General features: G+C 52.8%; 1 protein-coding gene across 3 annotated transcripts in view; it reads right to left on the reverse strand.

Moving 5' to 3' along the window:
• The window catches only part of NOL4L (nucleolar protein 4 like), a 146,538-nt gene that overhangs the window by 79,036 nt on the left and 49,989 nt on the right, over positions 1 to 17,513 (reverse strand). For all 3 annotated transcript variants that reach the window (XM_033186086.1, XM_033186088.1, XM_033186087.1), the window contains exons 2-3: positions 10,280 to 10,435; positions 3,129 to 3,240 (exon numbers count right to left, since the gene is read on the reverse strand). In XM_033186086.1, coding sequence (XP_033041977.1) covers positions 3,129 to 3,240; positions 10,280 to 10,435 — 268 coding nt within the window. The remainder of the gene's footprint in view (positions 1 to 3,128; positions 3,241 to 10,279; positions 10,436 to 17,513) is intronic.

Raw genomic sequence — 17,513 nt, forward strand, 5'->3', positions numbered from 1 at the left:
GTAGGGCCACCTGGACGTTGGCAGCCTTGTGTCTGGGCACCACAGGCCACGACATGGGCTGGAGGCAGGAGGCAGGGTGATACTCCCCAGGCACCCGCTGCATCTCAGGTGCCCGCCACAACAGGCTCACCCTCACCACCCTGAAAGGATGGCATTTCTTCCACTTTGCTGATGAGAAAATGCAGTTTCCTGCCTGCACTTCTATCTCCTGGGAGAGCCTGGATGAATGATTTCACCTCAACGCCTCTCTGTGCCTCAGTTTCCTCACCTGTAAGCCAGGACTAACACCTCATAGGATACTCGTAACTGTCATGATCAGGAGCCGCTCAGAGAGGTTCCCTGTCCTGCCAAGGGACACGCAGTGGGGAACAGGGCTGCCCACCAGACCTGCCTGACTCCAAGGCCATGCCCTTCCATGCGCCACTTCCCCGGGCTCCTACTCCTTCAGCGTCTTCTCCTCGCCCTGCAAAGGGAAGCTCCGCTACCTGGGACAGAGAGGTGGCATTGTGCCTGAGGATGGGGGAGGATGGGGGAGAATGGGCATGGTGCTCATCTTCTGTCGGCCTGAAGCAAGCCCCAGGAAAGATGGGCCTTAGCAGCGAGCCCACAGGGCTGGTTTATATTCTAGATGGCTCCTGGCCTGTGTGCTCCCTCCCTCCCTGGCCTCTTTCTCCTCCCTGGGGGTGGGGCGTGGTAGTGGCAGCCAGCGAGGAGAGGAAGCAGGCCACTGCTGTGCTCTGCATTGCCCTGAAGCCCGCAGATGAGGAGTGCAGCCTGCAGCATGGGGAGACCCAGCAGCCGTCAGTGAGGAGTGCAGGGGGAGCTGAGGAACGCCCTCCACACTGCAGTGGGATGCGTGGCAGGGGAGGGGAGCGGATGGCGCCTCAGACACCCCAGAGCAGCCCACAAACGGAGCCCCTCTTGGCTTCACCTCTGTTCCTCGAGGCAAGCAATTCTGTGTCTGACTCCGCCAGTTGCTATGGAAACAATGAGGACAGGAACGGGAGGGGACAGGCGGATGGGTGGGCAGGAACCAGGCAGCCACCACTAGGACACACACCCCTGGCCCCTGTGGCCTAGACCCCAGCAGGGTGGAAAGTGCAGCAGGGAAAGCCCTCCAGCCCATCTGCAGGTACCAAATGCTGTCTTGGCCCAGGGGTTGCAGCCGCTGCTTGGCCAGGGGCAGGCCACGTGGGTAGCAGCATTCAGGATCACTGGCTCAGGCATGCATCGCAGGAGTGTCCAGTGTTATCACAGGAGCCGCAATAGCCGCAGCTCTGTCTTCCTGTACCAATGCCAGGTACAGGGACTAACTCACATCTTGCTAGCCTTCTGATTAACCCCATTTCACAACTGAGGCTCAGAAAGATGAAGTCTCTTGCCCAGGACACAGCAGCTGAATGGTCATGTGGCCCTGAAGCCCTGTTCTTAACACGGGAACCAGCATTTATGAGGGATTAACTACATCCATTCTGCCCCTCGTGCTTTGCAGTTGGCCCATGTGCCTGATGAAACAGCCGTGGCCTGATGGCTCCCAAAGGCATGGGAGCCTCTGGATTTGGTGAGTCAGCTGCTGTCAGAAGCCATTCACACGTGTCAGGGACAACGAACACGAGCAGAAAGCCCCGCTTGACGCCCATGCTCCTGATTCTTTGTTGTCTATTCAGACTTTGCTGTGGATTTTTCCTTCCCCAGATTCAATGGATGCTACTTGAGAGCCACCCGGATAAACGGCGCACCCTTCATTCCAGTCTGTCTCCATCCTCGGGCAAAACACCCACTGACTTCAGCAACTTCCAAAGGCCCAATGCCCAGGAGCTGGCACGATGCACCAGGCAGTCCTGGAAACCCTGATAAATCGCCCACCTGGGCACCATTTCTCAGGGCAGCGTTATAATTGTACCAGCCAAATGTGCTGGGCCGTCTCATAGTGCCTAAGCCACTTGCAAACAGATGGGCCCCCAGATTTACTGGAAGCCTCTGGGATGTTCAGTTTGAGGGGGTGTGGGGGTGCTGAAGCGAGGTCCTTGCTGGTCTCACTGGGCAGGACAGAGCTGGAGGGCATGGATGTCGGTCCAAGGGACCAACTGTGGTGGTCACGAGTGCTCTGGGCATTTTATTGTATTTATTTTTTGAGATGGGGTCTTGCTCTGTCATCTAGGCTGGAGTGCAGTGGCATGATCATGGCTCACTGCAGCTTCCACCTCCCGGGCTCAAGCGATCACTCCACCTCAGCCTCCCAAACTGCTGAGATTACAAGCATGAGCCACTGTGCCCAGCCTGCCCTGGACATTTTAAATTCTCACCAGTTGGCCGGATGCCGTGGCTCACACCTGTAATCCCAGCGCTTTGGGAGGCCGAGGCAGGCGGATCATGAGGTCAGGAGATTGAGACTATCCTGGCTAACACAGTGAAACCCTGTTTCTACTAAAAATACAAAAAAAAATTAGCCAGGTGTGGTGGCGGGCGCCTGTAGTCCCAGCTACCTGGGAGGCTGAGGCAGGAGAATGGTGTGAACCTGGGAGGCGGAGCTTGCAGTGAGCCGAGATCGCGCCACTGCTCTCCAGCCCGGGTGACAGAGCGAGACTCCGTCTCAAAAAAAAAAAAAAAAAAAAATTCTCATCAGTCCCCCATGGGTTTACTGATCAAAGGCCACATGGGTGTGCACAGGGTGGAAACAAGCACCAGGGAAGATGTATCATTAGCAGGTATGTGGGTGGGAGGACGCATGCACATGTCTCAGGGAGTGTACAGGCCAGACCACGGCTCATGCACGGAGAAGCAGTGGGAGGCATGGATGGAACTTTGAGAACGGGGTAGGCTGGCCATTCCCAGCTGGAATCTGGCTATGAGGAGAGGGGCTGTCCTGGGCCTTGCAAGGCAGGGGAAACATGTTGTTTGCTTTTTTGTTTTGTATGGTTGGTTTTTAAGTGAAATTTGAGATTTAAAAAAAGTTAAACAAAACAAAACGAGGCTCTTTGGGCAGCACCATGGGCCCATACTGGCCTCTGGGGCTAGCAACAACAGCTGCTGGACACTTTTCTGTGCCAGCAAAAGCTGGCATCTTCAGGGACAGTCTACTCTCAGCCGGCCCCCGCCCTAGCCCTCCAGCACGCCAGCCCCGCTACCTTTGGGTTCCAGGCCATTGGAGTTAAAGTGCATCCTCTTCTGACACTCTGTACAGCTCATCAGGAACCGGGTCACAGCCTCTCTCGGGAGGAAGGCATAGGTCTCTGCGATCTGGAGGAGACAAGAGCTTCGCTTGTTATATGGATCCGTGGGGAGGCGACTTGGCCATGAGGTCACCAAGGTCTGAGCTTTGGTGGCAAGTGCTTTGGCTCTTGCAGGGAAAGTCAGGGATTTGAGGAGCAAGGGGCAGGTGTCCTGGATTCTCAGCTGTGGAAATGAGACAGTACTTTTGTGGAAAACCATTTGTTTTAAGAATCTCAATAAAGGAAGTTAAAAATCGAAAAAGCAAAGCCTTTAAACATTATCCAGTCTTTAACCTATATCCTAATAAGTAACATTCCTCAGAACATTTTATTGCTGCTATGAAAAAAATGGGCTTCTAAACATTGCTCTAGCATAGGGTGAGCAGTTCCCCTCTTAGAGATGGATAGACTGAGACCCACAGATAAATTCACTGCCCTGGACCCATATACAGAACCAAAGGTCCTGCAAACCATCTCCTGTGATCACTCACAGGTCAAGAACCTTCTTAGGGAGAGCTGTGAAGGGCTAGTACCAGGCATCAGACTTTTCTAACTAGATAGGCTCTGTGGGACCCCCATGTTCCAGGCAACTATGGCTCAGAGAAGTGAGCCAACTCCCCAAGGTCACGTGGCACTTTCAAGGCAGTGCCAGACTAAACCCCATGCTCCAGGTGACACCACTCTACAGTTGTCTCCAGAGGGCCTTCCTTAGTTAAGGAGGAGGACAAGCATGCAGGGGGCTGGGGGAGAGACACACAGAAGGGAGAGAACATGAAAAAAGGGCTGGGTGGGGGAGTGGGGAAGAAGTGGCTGTGGGCCCAGCTGTCCAGCCCTTTCCTCTTGCTCTGGGTTTTGGAAAAGCCACTGACCCTGATTTAGCTGTCTGGTGGGGCCAAAGAGTCCCTTCAGTCCCAGGTTCCCTGGTTTTCCATGTGCTTCCTGAAGCCTGGGTCCTCCCGCTTCTCTCCACTAAGGGGCAGCATCACCCAAGCGTTCCGCTGTCCTCGCCGCAGCCCACAGCCCGGCTGGGAAAGTTGGCCAAGGGTGAGGGGCTGCTCTGGGCTGCGCTGAGCCCCGCCTTCCCCCAGCAACTGCAGGGGTTTGCTCCTTTGGAAATGCACGAATGTCCTTCTCCATCCCTGCGATGGCTGGAAGGTAGAGATGCGCTAGGGCAGGGCTGGGGAGTGGAGTTGTGGGGGATGCAGAAGGTCTGGGGTGCCCCAGGCTGTGGCTGGGCCGTTGGAGGACCAGCTCAGGCACGGCTTCCAGCTCAGCCCACTGGCAGAGTCCAGGGGCCACTCTTGCCAGCTGCAAAGGCGAAGTTAATTTTGGTGACACAATTGTTATTTCTCAGCTGATTTGATGCTCTGCGGAGCAGGCAGGCTCCTTGATGAGTTATCTCCCTTCCAAATTCCCTGTCTGATTGCTTTCCTCTGGAGGTCAGGGACAAGGGCAAACCCCAGTGTCTCTGACTGGAGCAGCGGATGGGAGAGCACCATCAGGGATGCAGCTGGTCCTTGTTAGGTGTCAAAGCCGAGGGATGGGGCTTTTCTGCCATGCACACAGAGAGCTTCATCCCCAGCCCAGGGCTGCCTGGAAGTCTGGGGGCATGTTCCTCTCAGGTCTGCTGGGTCTGGAGGGAGATGCCTGGCTGAAGGGTGCCAGCTGCAGGAGCAAGCATGCAGGAGGGAAGGGCATGTGCTAGGCCGAGCAGAGGGCTGTGGCTGACTTGGGCTGACAGATGTCCCTCGGCTACCCTGAGACGTGGCACCCTAGGTCAGGCCTCAGGAGAGCTCAGTAGAGGGCCCGGGAGAAGGGTTGCACAGTCAGCTAGGAGAAGAGGGCCAGGTCCCTACCATGAGGGCAGCCCTACTGAGTTACCCGGAGCTTGCCTGCTCACCTGCCAATGGGCAGAGAAATATTTTTTAAAGGGCTCAGGGGGTCCTCCTGGCCTGGCTGCTCTGTTGAGGGCTGCACATAGGATGGGCAGGGCCCTTGTTGCTGTCTGGCCTGCTGAGGGCACAGGAATGGCTCCCTCTCCAGGGGTAGAGTGGTGGTCACATTCATCCTGGCCTTGGCAGGGACCCCAGCAGTGTGCAAAGGCTGGCTGGCATGCCACAGGGAGGAGGACTGCTGAGCACACACCTTCTGGCCTTGGGTCCCACAGACGGGTGGAAGGGGAGGATAGAAGGCTGACAGGTGAGAAGTCCGTGGAACTGCCTGAGGGCCAGGGAGGGAAGACCTGCCCCGAAAGGCAAGGATTGTCTGCAAGCCTGGCTTAGAGCTCCCTGGGGGGTCCATAAAGCAGAGTCCAGCCCAGCTCTGCACTGCAGTAGGGACCCATATAGAGGATAGCAAACCCTCCCCCTGCAACCTTCAGCAGGCATCTTCTCATTCATCTTCCTGGCTTGCCTGGGATCAGAAATGGGACCTCCATTTCTGATTGAATGCATGGATGCCCAAGGCCACAGGTCCACAGAATGAGTCTAAACCAGAAGGACAATCCTAGCAGATGCTCTAGTTAATAGGATGGTGGTTTTCAGATGGTTTTAGAGCTGCAGACCCTGTTCTAGAAATAGACTCATACACTGAAGCCCAAAACATGAAACAGATAAAGACAGAGCTGCTGTGTCTAAGGAGGGGAAGTTCCAGGACCCTTGTCCCTGCCCAGCTGCCCTCTGCTGCCCTGGGCTGCCTGCTGCCTTGCTCCCCAGGCCTCCTGCCTAGACATTGAGTCCCGTATGTGAATTTGCCTTTTACATTTTTCCTGGTGGCAAAAAACAGGGACTTCACTGGCAGAGAGAGCAGGAGCTATTTGCAGAGTCGCTGACTTGCAAGGCCCCATTTCACTCCCCAACTCAGAGGCCGACAAAGACAGATGAGACCAATTGGGGGGATTTGCACCACTTTACAAGATCCTCCTTCTGCCCTGCGGGTGGATTAGCACGTGGTGGGCCCGGAGCAGCTGCTGACCACATCTGGCCCCAACTCCAAAGTGGCCTGGGCAGTTAGATCCGGACTGTGGAACCCGATCTGACCCACCAGCACCCTGGGAGGGAGAAAGGAAGCAAAAGGGCTTGTTCTGACCCAGATGGGTGCAGAAATCAAAAAAGCAGGAAGACCCCTTGGAAAAAGGACTAGCCCTCTGTGTGAGTCTAGGAAACTCTAGAACCAGCTGGAACCTTCCTCAAACCCTGGTGCTGGCGAGATCTCCGAGATCCTCTGGACCTCAGGTCACACGAGAAGCTAAGTGAGACAGGGACTTCCTGCTCGAAATGGGAATCCCTGTATTATCCATTGCACATGGACATCTATTCCAGCTTGAATACCGCCAGTTTCTTTTTTTTTTTTTTTTTTTTTTTTTTTTGAGGCGGAGTCTCGCTCTGTCGCCCAGGCTGGAGTGCAGTGGCCGGATCTCAGCTCACTGCAAGCTCCGCCTCCCGGGTTTACGCCATTCTCCTGCCTCAGCCTCCCGAGTAGCTGGGACTACAGGCGCCCGCCACCTCGCCCGGCTAGTTTTTGTATTTTTAGTAGAGACGGGGTTTCACTGTATTAGCCAGGAGGGTCTCGATCTCCTGACCTCATGATCCGCCCGTCTCGGCCTCCCAAAGTGCTGGGATTACAGGCTTGAGCCACCGCGCCCGGCCCCGCCAGTTTCAGAAAGCTCATTGGCCGCTCTATCTGATCCATGGCTGGACAGCAGTAGATGCAAAAAAGCTCTTTTCCCCACCAAATAACGTGCCTCCTTTAGTGCACTGAACAAATCTGCCGCCGCCCTGCCAGTCCTGACTTCTATAGTATGCCAGGCCTAGAAAAATCCAGAGGGGCCCTGTGCCCTAGAGAATGTCAGGCAGTCCTAGGATTCAGCTTTGGCAAAACACAGAGATAGATCCAAAAAGTCCTTGGCCAGCGGCTTGATGTGTACCCCAGGATGCCAGGCTGTGCCCCTCTACAGCCATCAGCAGGGGTTTCCTCGGGGGCTCTTTCCACAGGCATGGATGGGTGGGGGCCTTGAGTTTGCAAAATGGGGCTGAAGAGCTAGGTTTGGGTCGAGGAAAATGGGAGCAGATGAAGAGGGGCACAAAGGCATCCAGGCACCACCTCCTGCCCCCAAAAAAGGAAAAGGGTGGCATGAGAAGGGTGACAGATGGGGAGGAGAAGGGGAAAAGGAAAGAAGGCACGCAGGGGAGGAGGGAGGTGTGCCAGCCCCCTCGGCCTCACACCCACTGCAGGAGGGCCCTGGCCTGCTCAGCTCAGCCTTGGCCCTGCTGCTGAAATTCCAGCTCTGTGCGCAGCCCAGCTGGCTCAGTGCCAGTCATGTGCCAGCTCCAGGCTGGGCAGCGGGAAGTGGGGCACGCGGCAGGCATATGGACGAGAAGCCAGGAAGTGCAGAGCAAAGGGCTGGATGTCCGCTTGGCCCAGGGATGCAAGTGCTGGCAGAACCAACCCAGCCCTGCCCTCCCCACAGCATGGAGGCTGCAGACCCCTTCCTTTCTAAACCGCCCAAAGAGTGCCTGTGGGTGAGGCTTGATGCTGGGCACCGAAGGAGCCAGGAAAATCACATGATCCAGCTGGCTCCAGCCCATCCGCCTGGACAACAGCAAGTCGTGCGGCTTACTAGCTGACCACAGGAGGGTTGCAGAGAGGCAGGATGTGTGGTGGTCAGGGCACAGGCTCCGGGGTGAGTGGCCTGGCTCTGAATGTCAGCTGACCGACCTCAGGTAGGTTATGTGTTTCTCTGAGCCTCAGTTTTCTCATCTTAAAATGGAGGTAACAACAGCACCTGCTTCATGCATGCAACCTTCATTCATGTATAGGAAGTGCTGGTGTAGAGCACATGCTGACTGCTCAGCACAACGGTGAATTTTTTAAATTTAATTTAATTTCTTTTTTTTTTCTCGAGACAGGGTCTTGCTCTGTCACCCAGGCTGGAGTGCAGTGGTGCAATCACAGCTCACTGCAGCCTCAAGCAATCCTCCTGCCTCAGCTTCCCAAGTAGCTAGGACTACAGGTACACACCACTAGGCCTGGATTTTTTAATGTATTTTTTATTGTTATTTTTGGAAATAGAGTCGCACACTGTCACCCTAGCTGGAGTGCAGTGGCATGATCTCAGCTCACTGCAACCTCTGTTTGCTGGGTTCAAATGATTCTCATGCCTCAGCCTCCTTGAGTAGCTGCGATTATAGGCATGCGCCACCACGCCCAGCTAATTTTTGTATTTTTAGTAGAGGTAGGGTTTTGCTATGTTGGCCAGGCTGGTCTCACACTCCTGGCTTCAAGTTATCTGCCTATCTCAGCCTCCCAAAGTGCTGGGATTACAGGCATGAGCCGCCGCGCCTAGCCCCAGTTTTTTTTGTTTTGTTTTGTTTTAGGAGAAGGGGTCTTGCTATGTTGCCCAGGTTGGTCTTGAACTTCCAGCCTCAAGCAATCCTCCCATCTCAACCTCCCAAACTGCTGGGATTATAGGTGTGAACCACCGTGCCCCACCCACAATGGTAAACTTAATGCTGAGAAAATGTGGTCTTGTCAGTGCCAAGGGGCCCATTAGGCCCCAGCCTGAGTGCCTCTTCTTTCTTCTATGGCCCTCTGGTGGAAATACCCTCAGAACTCCCTTCCCACAAGCCACTTCCCAGAGCACACAGACCGAGAAGCAGGAGGGGCGGGGAGACCATCACCACCTCCTGCTTCCCTGGGCAGACACCTCACCTCTGTGAGGCCCTTGGCACATGGGTCAATCCTTAAAATCCATTTAGGGCAAAAGCCATTTTCTGAGGACAAGGACTAACTGGATGGCTGCATTAAAACAAAAACAAAAACAAACAAAAAAAGATCATAAGGGGAAATTACAGACTTATACAGCCACCTCCATGTAGTCCAAAGCTATTTCTACAAAGAACTTGGGGTGGGGAGTTTCACATCTGCCTTGGGTGGGGAAGCCCAGACACAGAAGGGCACATTTCTAGAAGCTCCAGAGAAAGTCAGCATGGAGGACACCGGCTGATTGCAACTCAGCTGCTATCTGACCTTGGACAGGTGACCCAATTCTCCAGGTCTCAGTTTCCTTAACTGTGAAATGGGTCCTCAGAGCCTCGGTCACAGGACTGCCACAAGGCTTGAATGAGCATGAAGGGCTTGGCTTTACTGGCCTCCCTGGGCACTGGACAAATGGTTCGGAGCTGTGCATGAGCCGTGGATAGGCTCACATGTGGGTCACCAGGGGATGGATCAGAACACAGGCAGGCCCCTCTGCAGGGTGAGGAGGGGCCTCTGGTTTGGCCAGTCCCATCTATTTCCACCTCTCCTGCATTTGTGACGCTCCCTCCCCCTAGGTTGCCCTCTCTGCCCTTATGCCTCCCCAAAGCATAGAATGCCAGCACAGGTGTCACGTTCTCCACACAGCCCCCCAGGCTCATCTGCATCTGGCAGTGCCTTTGCTAAATGCCCCTGAGCCCGGGTTCTTGCTCTCTCAAAGCGAGCCTTGGAGACACTTCTGCTTCTCATGTATCTTGTTTTTGCCGTCAGCCTCCCCACCCCAAATCCAATTGTGATCTCCTGGAGGGTGGGGAGCAGGTCCTTCGACTTCCCCTGGGAAACTCCCAGTCCTGACTTCACAGGATGAGCTCACACATAGGAAGAGCTCAGGACAGGCCTGGCATGCGGTAAATGCCATGCCATGGAGGCATTTGTTCCTCTGTTCATTATCTGCCCCCAGCACCCCAGCCCCAGAACAGACTGCAGGGGGCTGTGGGGGCGGTGTCAGGTAGGAGCGAGTGAAGCAGAAACGGGGAAGAGGAGGGCACCTCCTGCCCTCATCCCTCTCCTTCCCTCCCTCTCACCCCCTTCAACCTGCTTTTCCTTTGTGCTCAGACCACAGATCCCCTACCTTCGCCCTGTGAGCCATCTCTGGCTGCCGTGCCCTTGCCCTGTGCCCCCCTAGATCCCGAAAGGCCGTTTCATCACGCCTCAGCTCCCTGCCCCGCCCCCCCAGCCCAACATGTGTGGAGCCCATGGCCTCCTGCCAAGGCCTGGGGCTGCTAGTGGAGGCAAAGAGACAGAAATCTCACCGCTCGGTAGGTTTTCTTCTGCCCAGCGTGCTTGGGGGCTTTGCCTGGCTCCGCTGAGCTCTCCACATGCATCGAGTAGATGATGTCAAAGAAATCTTCCACCACAGCGACCCGCTTCAGAGAGATGCCCTCCGGCTCCGACAGGCCATCTGCCCCCTGCGACAGGGTGGACAAGCTGTGTTAGTGTCAGGGATGATGGCGGGGTGAGAACTGGGCCCTGAGGCCGGGGCAACGGGTCAGGACTCAGGACGGGCAATGCCTCTGACAGTGGGTCTTGGGGTGGGGAGGGGAGGGAGCCTGCCGAGGGGGCTCCCTGGAGGGGGGACGCCAGAGTCAGGGTGGCTGCAGCCATGAAATCTACCAGCGACAATGGGCAGAGAACGGCGACAACGAAAACACAAATTAAAAAACCAAGAGGCTCCATGTTCACAATTTCAGACAGATTGTGCCAGACTCGGGCGGGGAGCTCTTGAATCACATGCTGTGCCAAGACCATCCTGGAAGTCTCTGGGGAGGGGGGAGTGCTAAATAGATGCAGCCCCATCAGGAGCTCGCCAATTAGCAGTAACCTTTCACTGTGGGCCTGGGCTGGGGTCCCGGGGGAACGGCTCCGATCACCTGGGTGACTCCTGCCTCCGCCCTGGCCTTTCTGAAAAGCTTTTCACGGCTGCCTGCCCTCCCCACTCCAGCAGCTGAGCGCCAGCAACTGCACCCGGGCTCTTTGTGTGTGGAGATGTACAGAATAACAGGCATGAGGCCACGAGGAGGTGGCAGGGCCATGTGAACGGGGTGGCCATGGGCCCCGAGCCTCTTATCAAGCTAGCATGAGTGGTGTCAGCTGGCCCGACAAGGTGCACCAGGAGCAAGACGGGTCCTTCAATAGCAAACAGCTGCAGGGCTGACGCCTGTCCTCCCCTCCAGCAGGAAAGGGGCTGCAGGGAAACCACAGGGCAGGAGGCTGGGGGCGAGGCCAGGGCCGTAAGGGAACAGACTGTTGGGGAACTGCTCCGCGCAGGCAGTCCCCGCAAGCGAGGTACGCAGACCCAGGGACACTAGACTGTCAGCCACCAGCTCCTTAAGGGGAGTCTTTGGGGGATGTTAGGGGGCTTTGAAGATCAAGAACAAGCCGTATGGAGGGAATCTGGGGGGAGAGGAAGCAGGCTTTTCTCCAAAAGTGCCCAAAGACACATCTCAAAGAGAATTCTTCCCCAAAGGACCCCAACTCAAGGATGTCAGCAACAAGAGGATGTGGGCTTCGCCTGCTCCTTCTCAGCTGTCTCTCCAGCACTTAAATCAGTTCCTGACACATAGTAGGTAGTCAGTAAATAATGACTGGATGACTGAGTGATTCTAAGTGGCAGCTGGGCAGGGTCACTTGGACACACTCTACCCTGGTTTGAATACAGCCCCATCATGGAAGTGGCCCTGTGACCCCAAGCACTTACCGTGCTTCGAGCCTCAGTCCCTTTATCTGTAAAATGGGGATAACAGACGCCCCTTTCCCATGAGCTACTGCGGGGAAGAACTGAGATGTGCATGCAGCACTTAGCACTGAGCCTGGCGTATAGGGATTGCTAGATAAATATTGCTATTAAGAAGTGCTTTGCAGTTCGCCATGTTTCCCCCAGGTATGAGAGAGCTGAACACCGGGGCAACACTGGGAGGTTGTTAGGGTCAGGACCTGCCTGAGGTGTGGTGGCTGGTGGGCGGCAGACATGGCTTCAGATCTCAGACTTTGTAGTCCAAGGAGAATACAGGCCGCACTGGCAGAGGACGCTCGCTCACAACAGGTTCTGGCAAAGATAGGTCTTGGTTTCACCCAGTAGCTTTCCCGACACACCACGATGGGCGAACAGCAGTGTCTCTTCACCAACAGCCCATCCAAGAGCAGAAAGCAGATGGGGGGCAAAGGGCATCTGGGATGTGGGGTCCCGAGCCCCACAGCTAGTGGGCAGTGTCCCTAAGTGGTGACGCTGGGAGGTGACCTCACTGGCCCCAACCGGGCCCTCTTGCCAATGGCTTCCTTCCTGGTCAGAACCCATTTCAATGGGACGTCTCAGATAGTGCATATCTCTCTTTGCGTGTCCAGGAGAAGCCACTTGCTGGTCCGGCTTCCTCGCTGTGAGATTGTGGGCAAACCCTTCAACCTCCCCAAGCTTCACTTATGAGATAAGCTGTAAAGTTCCATGACTTTTCTCTTCTTAACCTCTCTCGGGAATCCATTTTACCTCTTTTGGGGGATATCCCACCCCCTCTGACATCTCAGGCCATCCGTACGGGCTGAACAATGACTAACTTGCTCACTATTGACCCATAAATGCCCAGCATTACGGGGCCCTTCAAATACTGCCATGACAGGGTTGAGACGGGACAAATATTACGATAGGTCAGTTAGACTTTTAAAAAAATTTTACTCAGCAAAGATCTGGATTTGGGATGTACAGTTACAAGACACTTCTAACCAGAGGTTCACATTGGTGAAAATAAATAAAATGAACCTTAAGAATGAATATAGCTGGGTTTCTATTTGTTGATCTGGGCAGTAGTTATAGAAGTGTGTTCGACTTATTAAGTCATTAAATCTTAACATTTGGCCGGGCACAGTGGCTCACACCTGTAATCCCAACACTTTGGGAGGTCCAGGCAGCTGGATCACCTGAGGTCGGGAGTTTGAGACCAGCCTGACCAACAGGGAGAAGCCCCGTCTCTACTAAAAATACAAAATTAACTGGGCGTGGTGGCACATTCCTGTAATCCCAGCTACTCAGGAGGCTGAGGCAGGAGAATTGCTTGAACCCAGGAGGCAGACGCTGCGGTGAGCTGAGATCGCGCCATTGTACTCTAGCCTGGGCAACAAGAGCGAAACTCCGTCTCAAAAAAACCAAAAATCTTAACATTTACAATCTGTGTATTTCTGCATATGTGATAAACTTTAATTAAAAAAAAAGTTTTTAAAAAGAATATCATGGGATAGTTCCACTGAATTTTTAAATTCAGGTAAAATACATATACAGAATGCACCATCTTTACCATTTTTAAGTATACAGTGAAGTCCGCCACATTTGGATCACCTGAATCCAGAGGCATAGCTCTGAAGGCTTAGCTGCTTAAAGGCCAGTAGGCCTCCCTGTTCAAAATTGTTTCAGACCAGAACACAGATATTTCCGGAAAAGGAAGGAGATAAAATTTTGTGGGAAAGAATGGAGAAAGAAGGCAATCTGATGAGGAGACAATATTTTATGTAGGTGAGATAGAAATTTCCCCCTAACCAGTTTGGGGGCCTTGGGTAGGTCACTTTATTTCTATACTTCTTTTTTTTTTTGAAACAGAGTCTCGCTCTGTCAAACAGGCTGGAGTGCAGTGGTGCAATCTCTGCTCACTGCAACCTCTGCCTCCTCAGTTCAAGCAATTCCCCTGCCTCGGCCTCCCAAGTAGCTGGGATTAAAGGTGCCCACCAGCATGCCTGGCTAATATTTGTATTTTTAGTAGAGATGGGGTTTCGCCATGTTGGCCAGGCTGGGTCTGCAACTCCTGACCTCAGGAGGTGATCTGTCCACCTCAGCCTCCCAAAGTGCTGGGATTATAGGTGTGAGCCACTGTGCCCGGCCTATTTCTATACCTCTTGAAAGTCAGTTTCTGCACCTGTAAAATGGGCCTAAAAAGTGCTAGTTGGATGTTCCAAGGATCAAGCACGTATGTCAGGCATCCAGCACATACAGACTTGGTTAATGTTCATCTCTTCCCTTGGACCTCCCAAGTCTGGACATTTTGTGTTTAGGAATCCCTTCTTATCTCCGGTCCTTCTGATGCATCCAGAGGGGACCCATGACAAAATGGGTCCCCCTCAGTAACACTCACCATCAGAAGAGATGCACAGTCTTATTTAATTCCTAAATAATACGCTAAGGCTCCCACAAACTTGGAATAAGCTTTCCAAAAGTCAAAGTGTAATTGACCAACCCAGATAAAAAAGCAAAACATACTGTCCCATATGGCCTGTCTCTATCCCAGCTTCCCACCTGCATTCTTAGGCCAACTCTGGTAAACAACAGCTTTGCACCTGGTCTGATGTGACTATAAAATTAATCCCAGCAAAATTCTTCAGGGAAGCAGTTTTCAGTAGTTCCGTCTTCAAAAATTGATCACTTTCTCTCTTGATGTTCAAATTTGGGTCCTGTAATCCAACTATCTCTACAGCGAAGATTTACATAGGAAAGGAGAGGGCCTGGAGCGACCAGAACTCAAACCACACAAAGGCTGCAGAGCCACACCTTGAACTGTCCTCTGGTGAGCTGGGGCCACCTGGATTCCATGTGTGCTACACCCTAGGGGAAGAATGCCAGGATGTCTGCGTGGCCTTCAAGGAGAACCCTGAGAAGACAGCAACAAAGGGATCCGACAGTAGTCACGTGCCAGACATCTCTGCTATCCCTCGCATCCATGGAGGTAATAACCTTCATGCTAAAGGCTGCAGGGGAGGCAGGCCTTCCCTGGCTAAGGATCCAGACAGTGCTGCAAGTGAAGAGCTGCTAATAAAGGGAGCAGAAAGCACCTTCCCTGTAGCCTTGGGAAGCCCTTGCCATCCCCCTTCTGCCTGGTACCCAAATTAGCTTCATCTAATCCATTGCCCTAAGCAAACTGGGTAGTGGATTGACAAAGGAAGTTCACTTCATCTATAGGCTGGATCAAGAAGGGACCTGGAGTCTCCTGACTATCCCAGCTTCCTGGAAACACTTAGCAGGAGTAATGGAATGGAACCCTGCAGCACCCCACGGGAAAAACCATGAAAACACAGTCACTGGTGCAGGATCAACCTCTGGGGCCTTCCTGCATGGAGAAGAATATTGCCATGGTAACACACGCCATCCTTTGGAACCATCCAACCCCCAAACAGCCTGCCAGAGCCAGGCCAACAGAATCAGACATGGCAATAATTTTAAAAATGTAGGGAGAAGCTGGGCATGGTGACACATGCCTGTAGTCTCAGCTACTCAGGATGCTAAGGTGGGAAGATCACTTGAGCCCAGGGGTTTGAGTCTAGCCTGGGCAACACAGCAAGACCCATCTCTAAAACAAAAATTAAAAGAAAAAAAAAAACTACACATTTATGGAGCTACATTCTTGGACATCACCAACTCCCTTAAAACCAGCCCATTTGGGTTCTAAACAAAAAGCTAGATGGCAAGTCATTGACAAAATCACCAAATGTCTACTTAAATACTGCTGATATTTCAAAATATTACAGCAGTAGTCCTTAGACCAGCAGCATTGGCATCACCAGAGAACTTGTTAGAAATGCACATTTTCAGGTTCCACCTTAAACCTACCAAATCTGATGCTCTGGGGGTTTTAACAGGCACCCCAGAGCATCAGATTCTGATGCAAGACAGATTTTGAGAACTGCTGATTAGAATGTCTCCATGATTGAAACAGGGAGATAAATGTAGGAAAACAGGCATTTGCTCATTAAATATAGACATGCTCTGTGCTTCCTGGCCTAATATATTAATATTTTCATTTCCAATGAAGGCCAATTTTCCTAATGGTGAGAACAAAAGAATCTTATTGGGCAACATTAGTATAAACTCAAGACATCTGCCCAGAGACTTAATGTGGATTATGGATAGAAAGAGCAGGAACGCCCCGCATCCTGACATCAGATTTTTAAGTCCTCCCTGGCAAAGTTAATTAATACTTAAGCAGGGCATCCCTTGGCAGGTCCTTTCTGGCTTCCTCGGTTTCCTCAGATGGATCTCAATGCTCAACACGAGAAGATTGCCACGTCCCAGGCTGCAGACCTAAGAGGGGGATCGGCATGTCTTACCGTGGCATTAGACAGGCTCCTGCCGGGGCGACCTCAGGGAGCTTGTGAATCGGACTGAATCTTGCCTGTCTCTCCACATGAGCCAATTAAATGGATCCCTGCCCTTGATGGTGAAGTCCAGTTGCTAATGGACTGCAGTTCTGTCATCTCCATTAGAACTTCGAAGTCACTTGCTGGTATGGATAAGTTACGTACTTATCAAGGTGGGATCACAGTTTTAGGCCACCAGGGTGCCATTTAGTGTGCCACCATCACTATATTAGTAGAATGTGCCTTCCAGCAACGTCGAGGCCATGGTTGAGAGGATGCGGCTAAATAGCAGAGATATTTCTCAACTGGGTTTCTGCTACGGTAGAAGAAGAAACCACAGAGAAAGGCCTTAGGATATGCCTTTTGGTGCATTTCAGATCCAGCTCTTGACAAGGTATAACAATCAACGAGATTGTTATTGGAGGAGAAAGTCAGCCAGTAGAGCCCACCGCAAAGGAAGCAAATCTTTGGCTACCACTTGTGTGGGAGCCCAGGACTTCAGGAGGCTGATTGCAAAGGCAAATGTGAGGATGCTGCACCATCCCATCCAGGCCATCAAAGTGGCCGAGATCGGAGACAAAAGTTACCCTACCTATTAATTACTAGCATGCTCTTCCCAACTTTTGCAATCATGCCATTCCTCCTGTCCCCCAAACCCAGCTTTAATCAATTCATTCAGGGCTGGGTGCAATGGCTCACGCCTGTAATCCGAGCACTTTGGGAGACAGAGGTGGGAGGATCCCTTGAGCTCAAGAGTTCAAGACCAGCCTGGGCGATATGGCGGCTCCCTCCCCCCACCCTCTGCCACCAGGAGGACTCTACAGAAAATACAAAAAACCTAGTCGGGTGTGGTGGCATTCGACTGTCTTCCCAGGTACTCAGGAAGCTGAGGTGGGAGGATCACTTGAGCCTGGGGAGGTATAGGCTGCAGTGAGTCACGACCATACCACTGAACTCCAGTCTGGGTGACACAGTGAGACCCCATCTCAAAAAAAAAAAAAAAAAAAAAAAAAAGCCAGAACTGGAGTTTTGGAAGCTTCTAGGGGGATTCCTGCAAAGTCTCATTTCAGCTCCTGGTGGGGCTGAAAAAAGAACCAAGGGGGAGGAGTCAGTCTCCTGCAAAGGGGCCCCAGAGGGAAAGGAAGGAGGGGGAGAGGAAATTAGAAACCACACTAAACTAAGAGAACAAAAAGAGAAGAAAACCAGAATGAAGACCATCACCCAAACACCCAGAATCCCTCTCTTGAGCATCCCCAAGAGAAGCTGTCATAATTTGTAAAGGGCAATCAGGTGATTAAAGAGAGGGTATTGCTTCACTGGGACAAAGGCAGTATTTTAATTTCTCTCAGTTCTGAATACTACCTACTGGGGACTGGAAAC

The sequence above is a fragment of the Trachypithecus francoisi genome, unplaced genomic scaffold (genome assembly GCF_009764315.1).
Source record: "Trachypithecus francoisi isolate TF-2019V2 unplaced genomic scaffold, Tfra_2.0 Lachesis_group21, whole genome shotgun sequence".
Taxonomy (NCBI): domain Eukaryota; kingdom Metazoa; phylum Chordata; class Mammalia; order Primates; family Cercopithecidae; genus Trachypithecus; species Trachypithecus francoisi.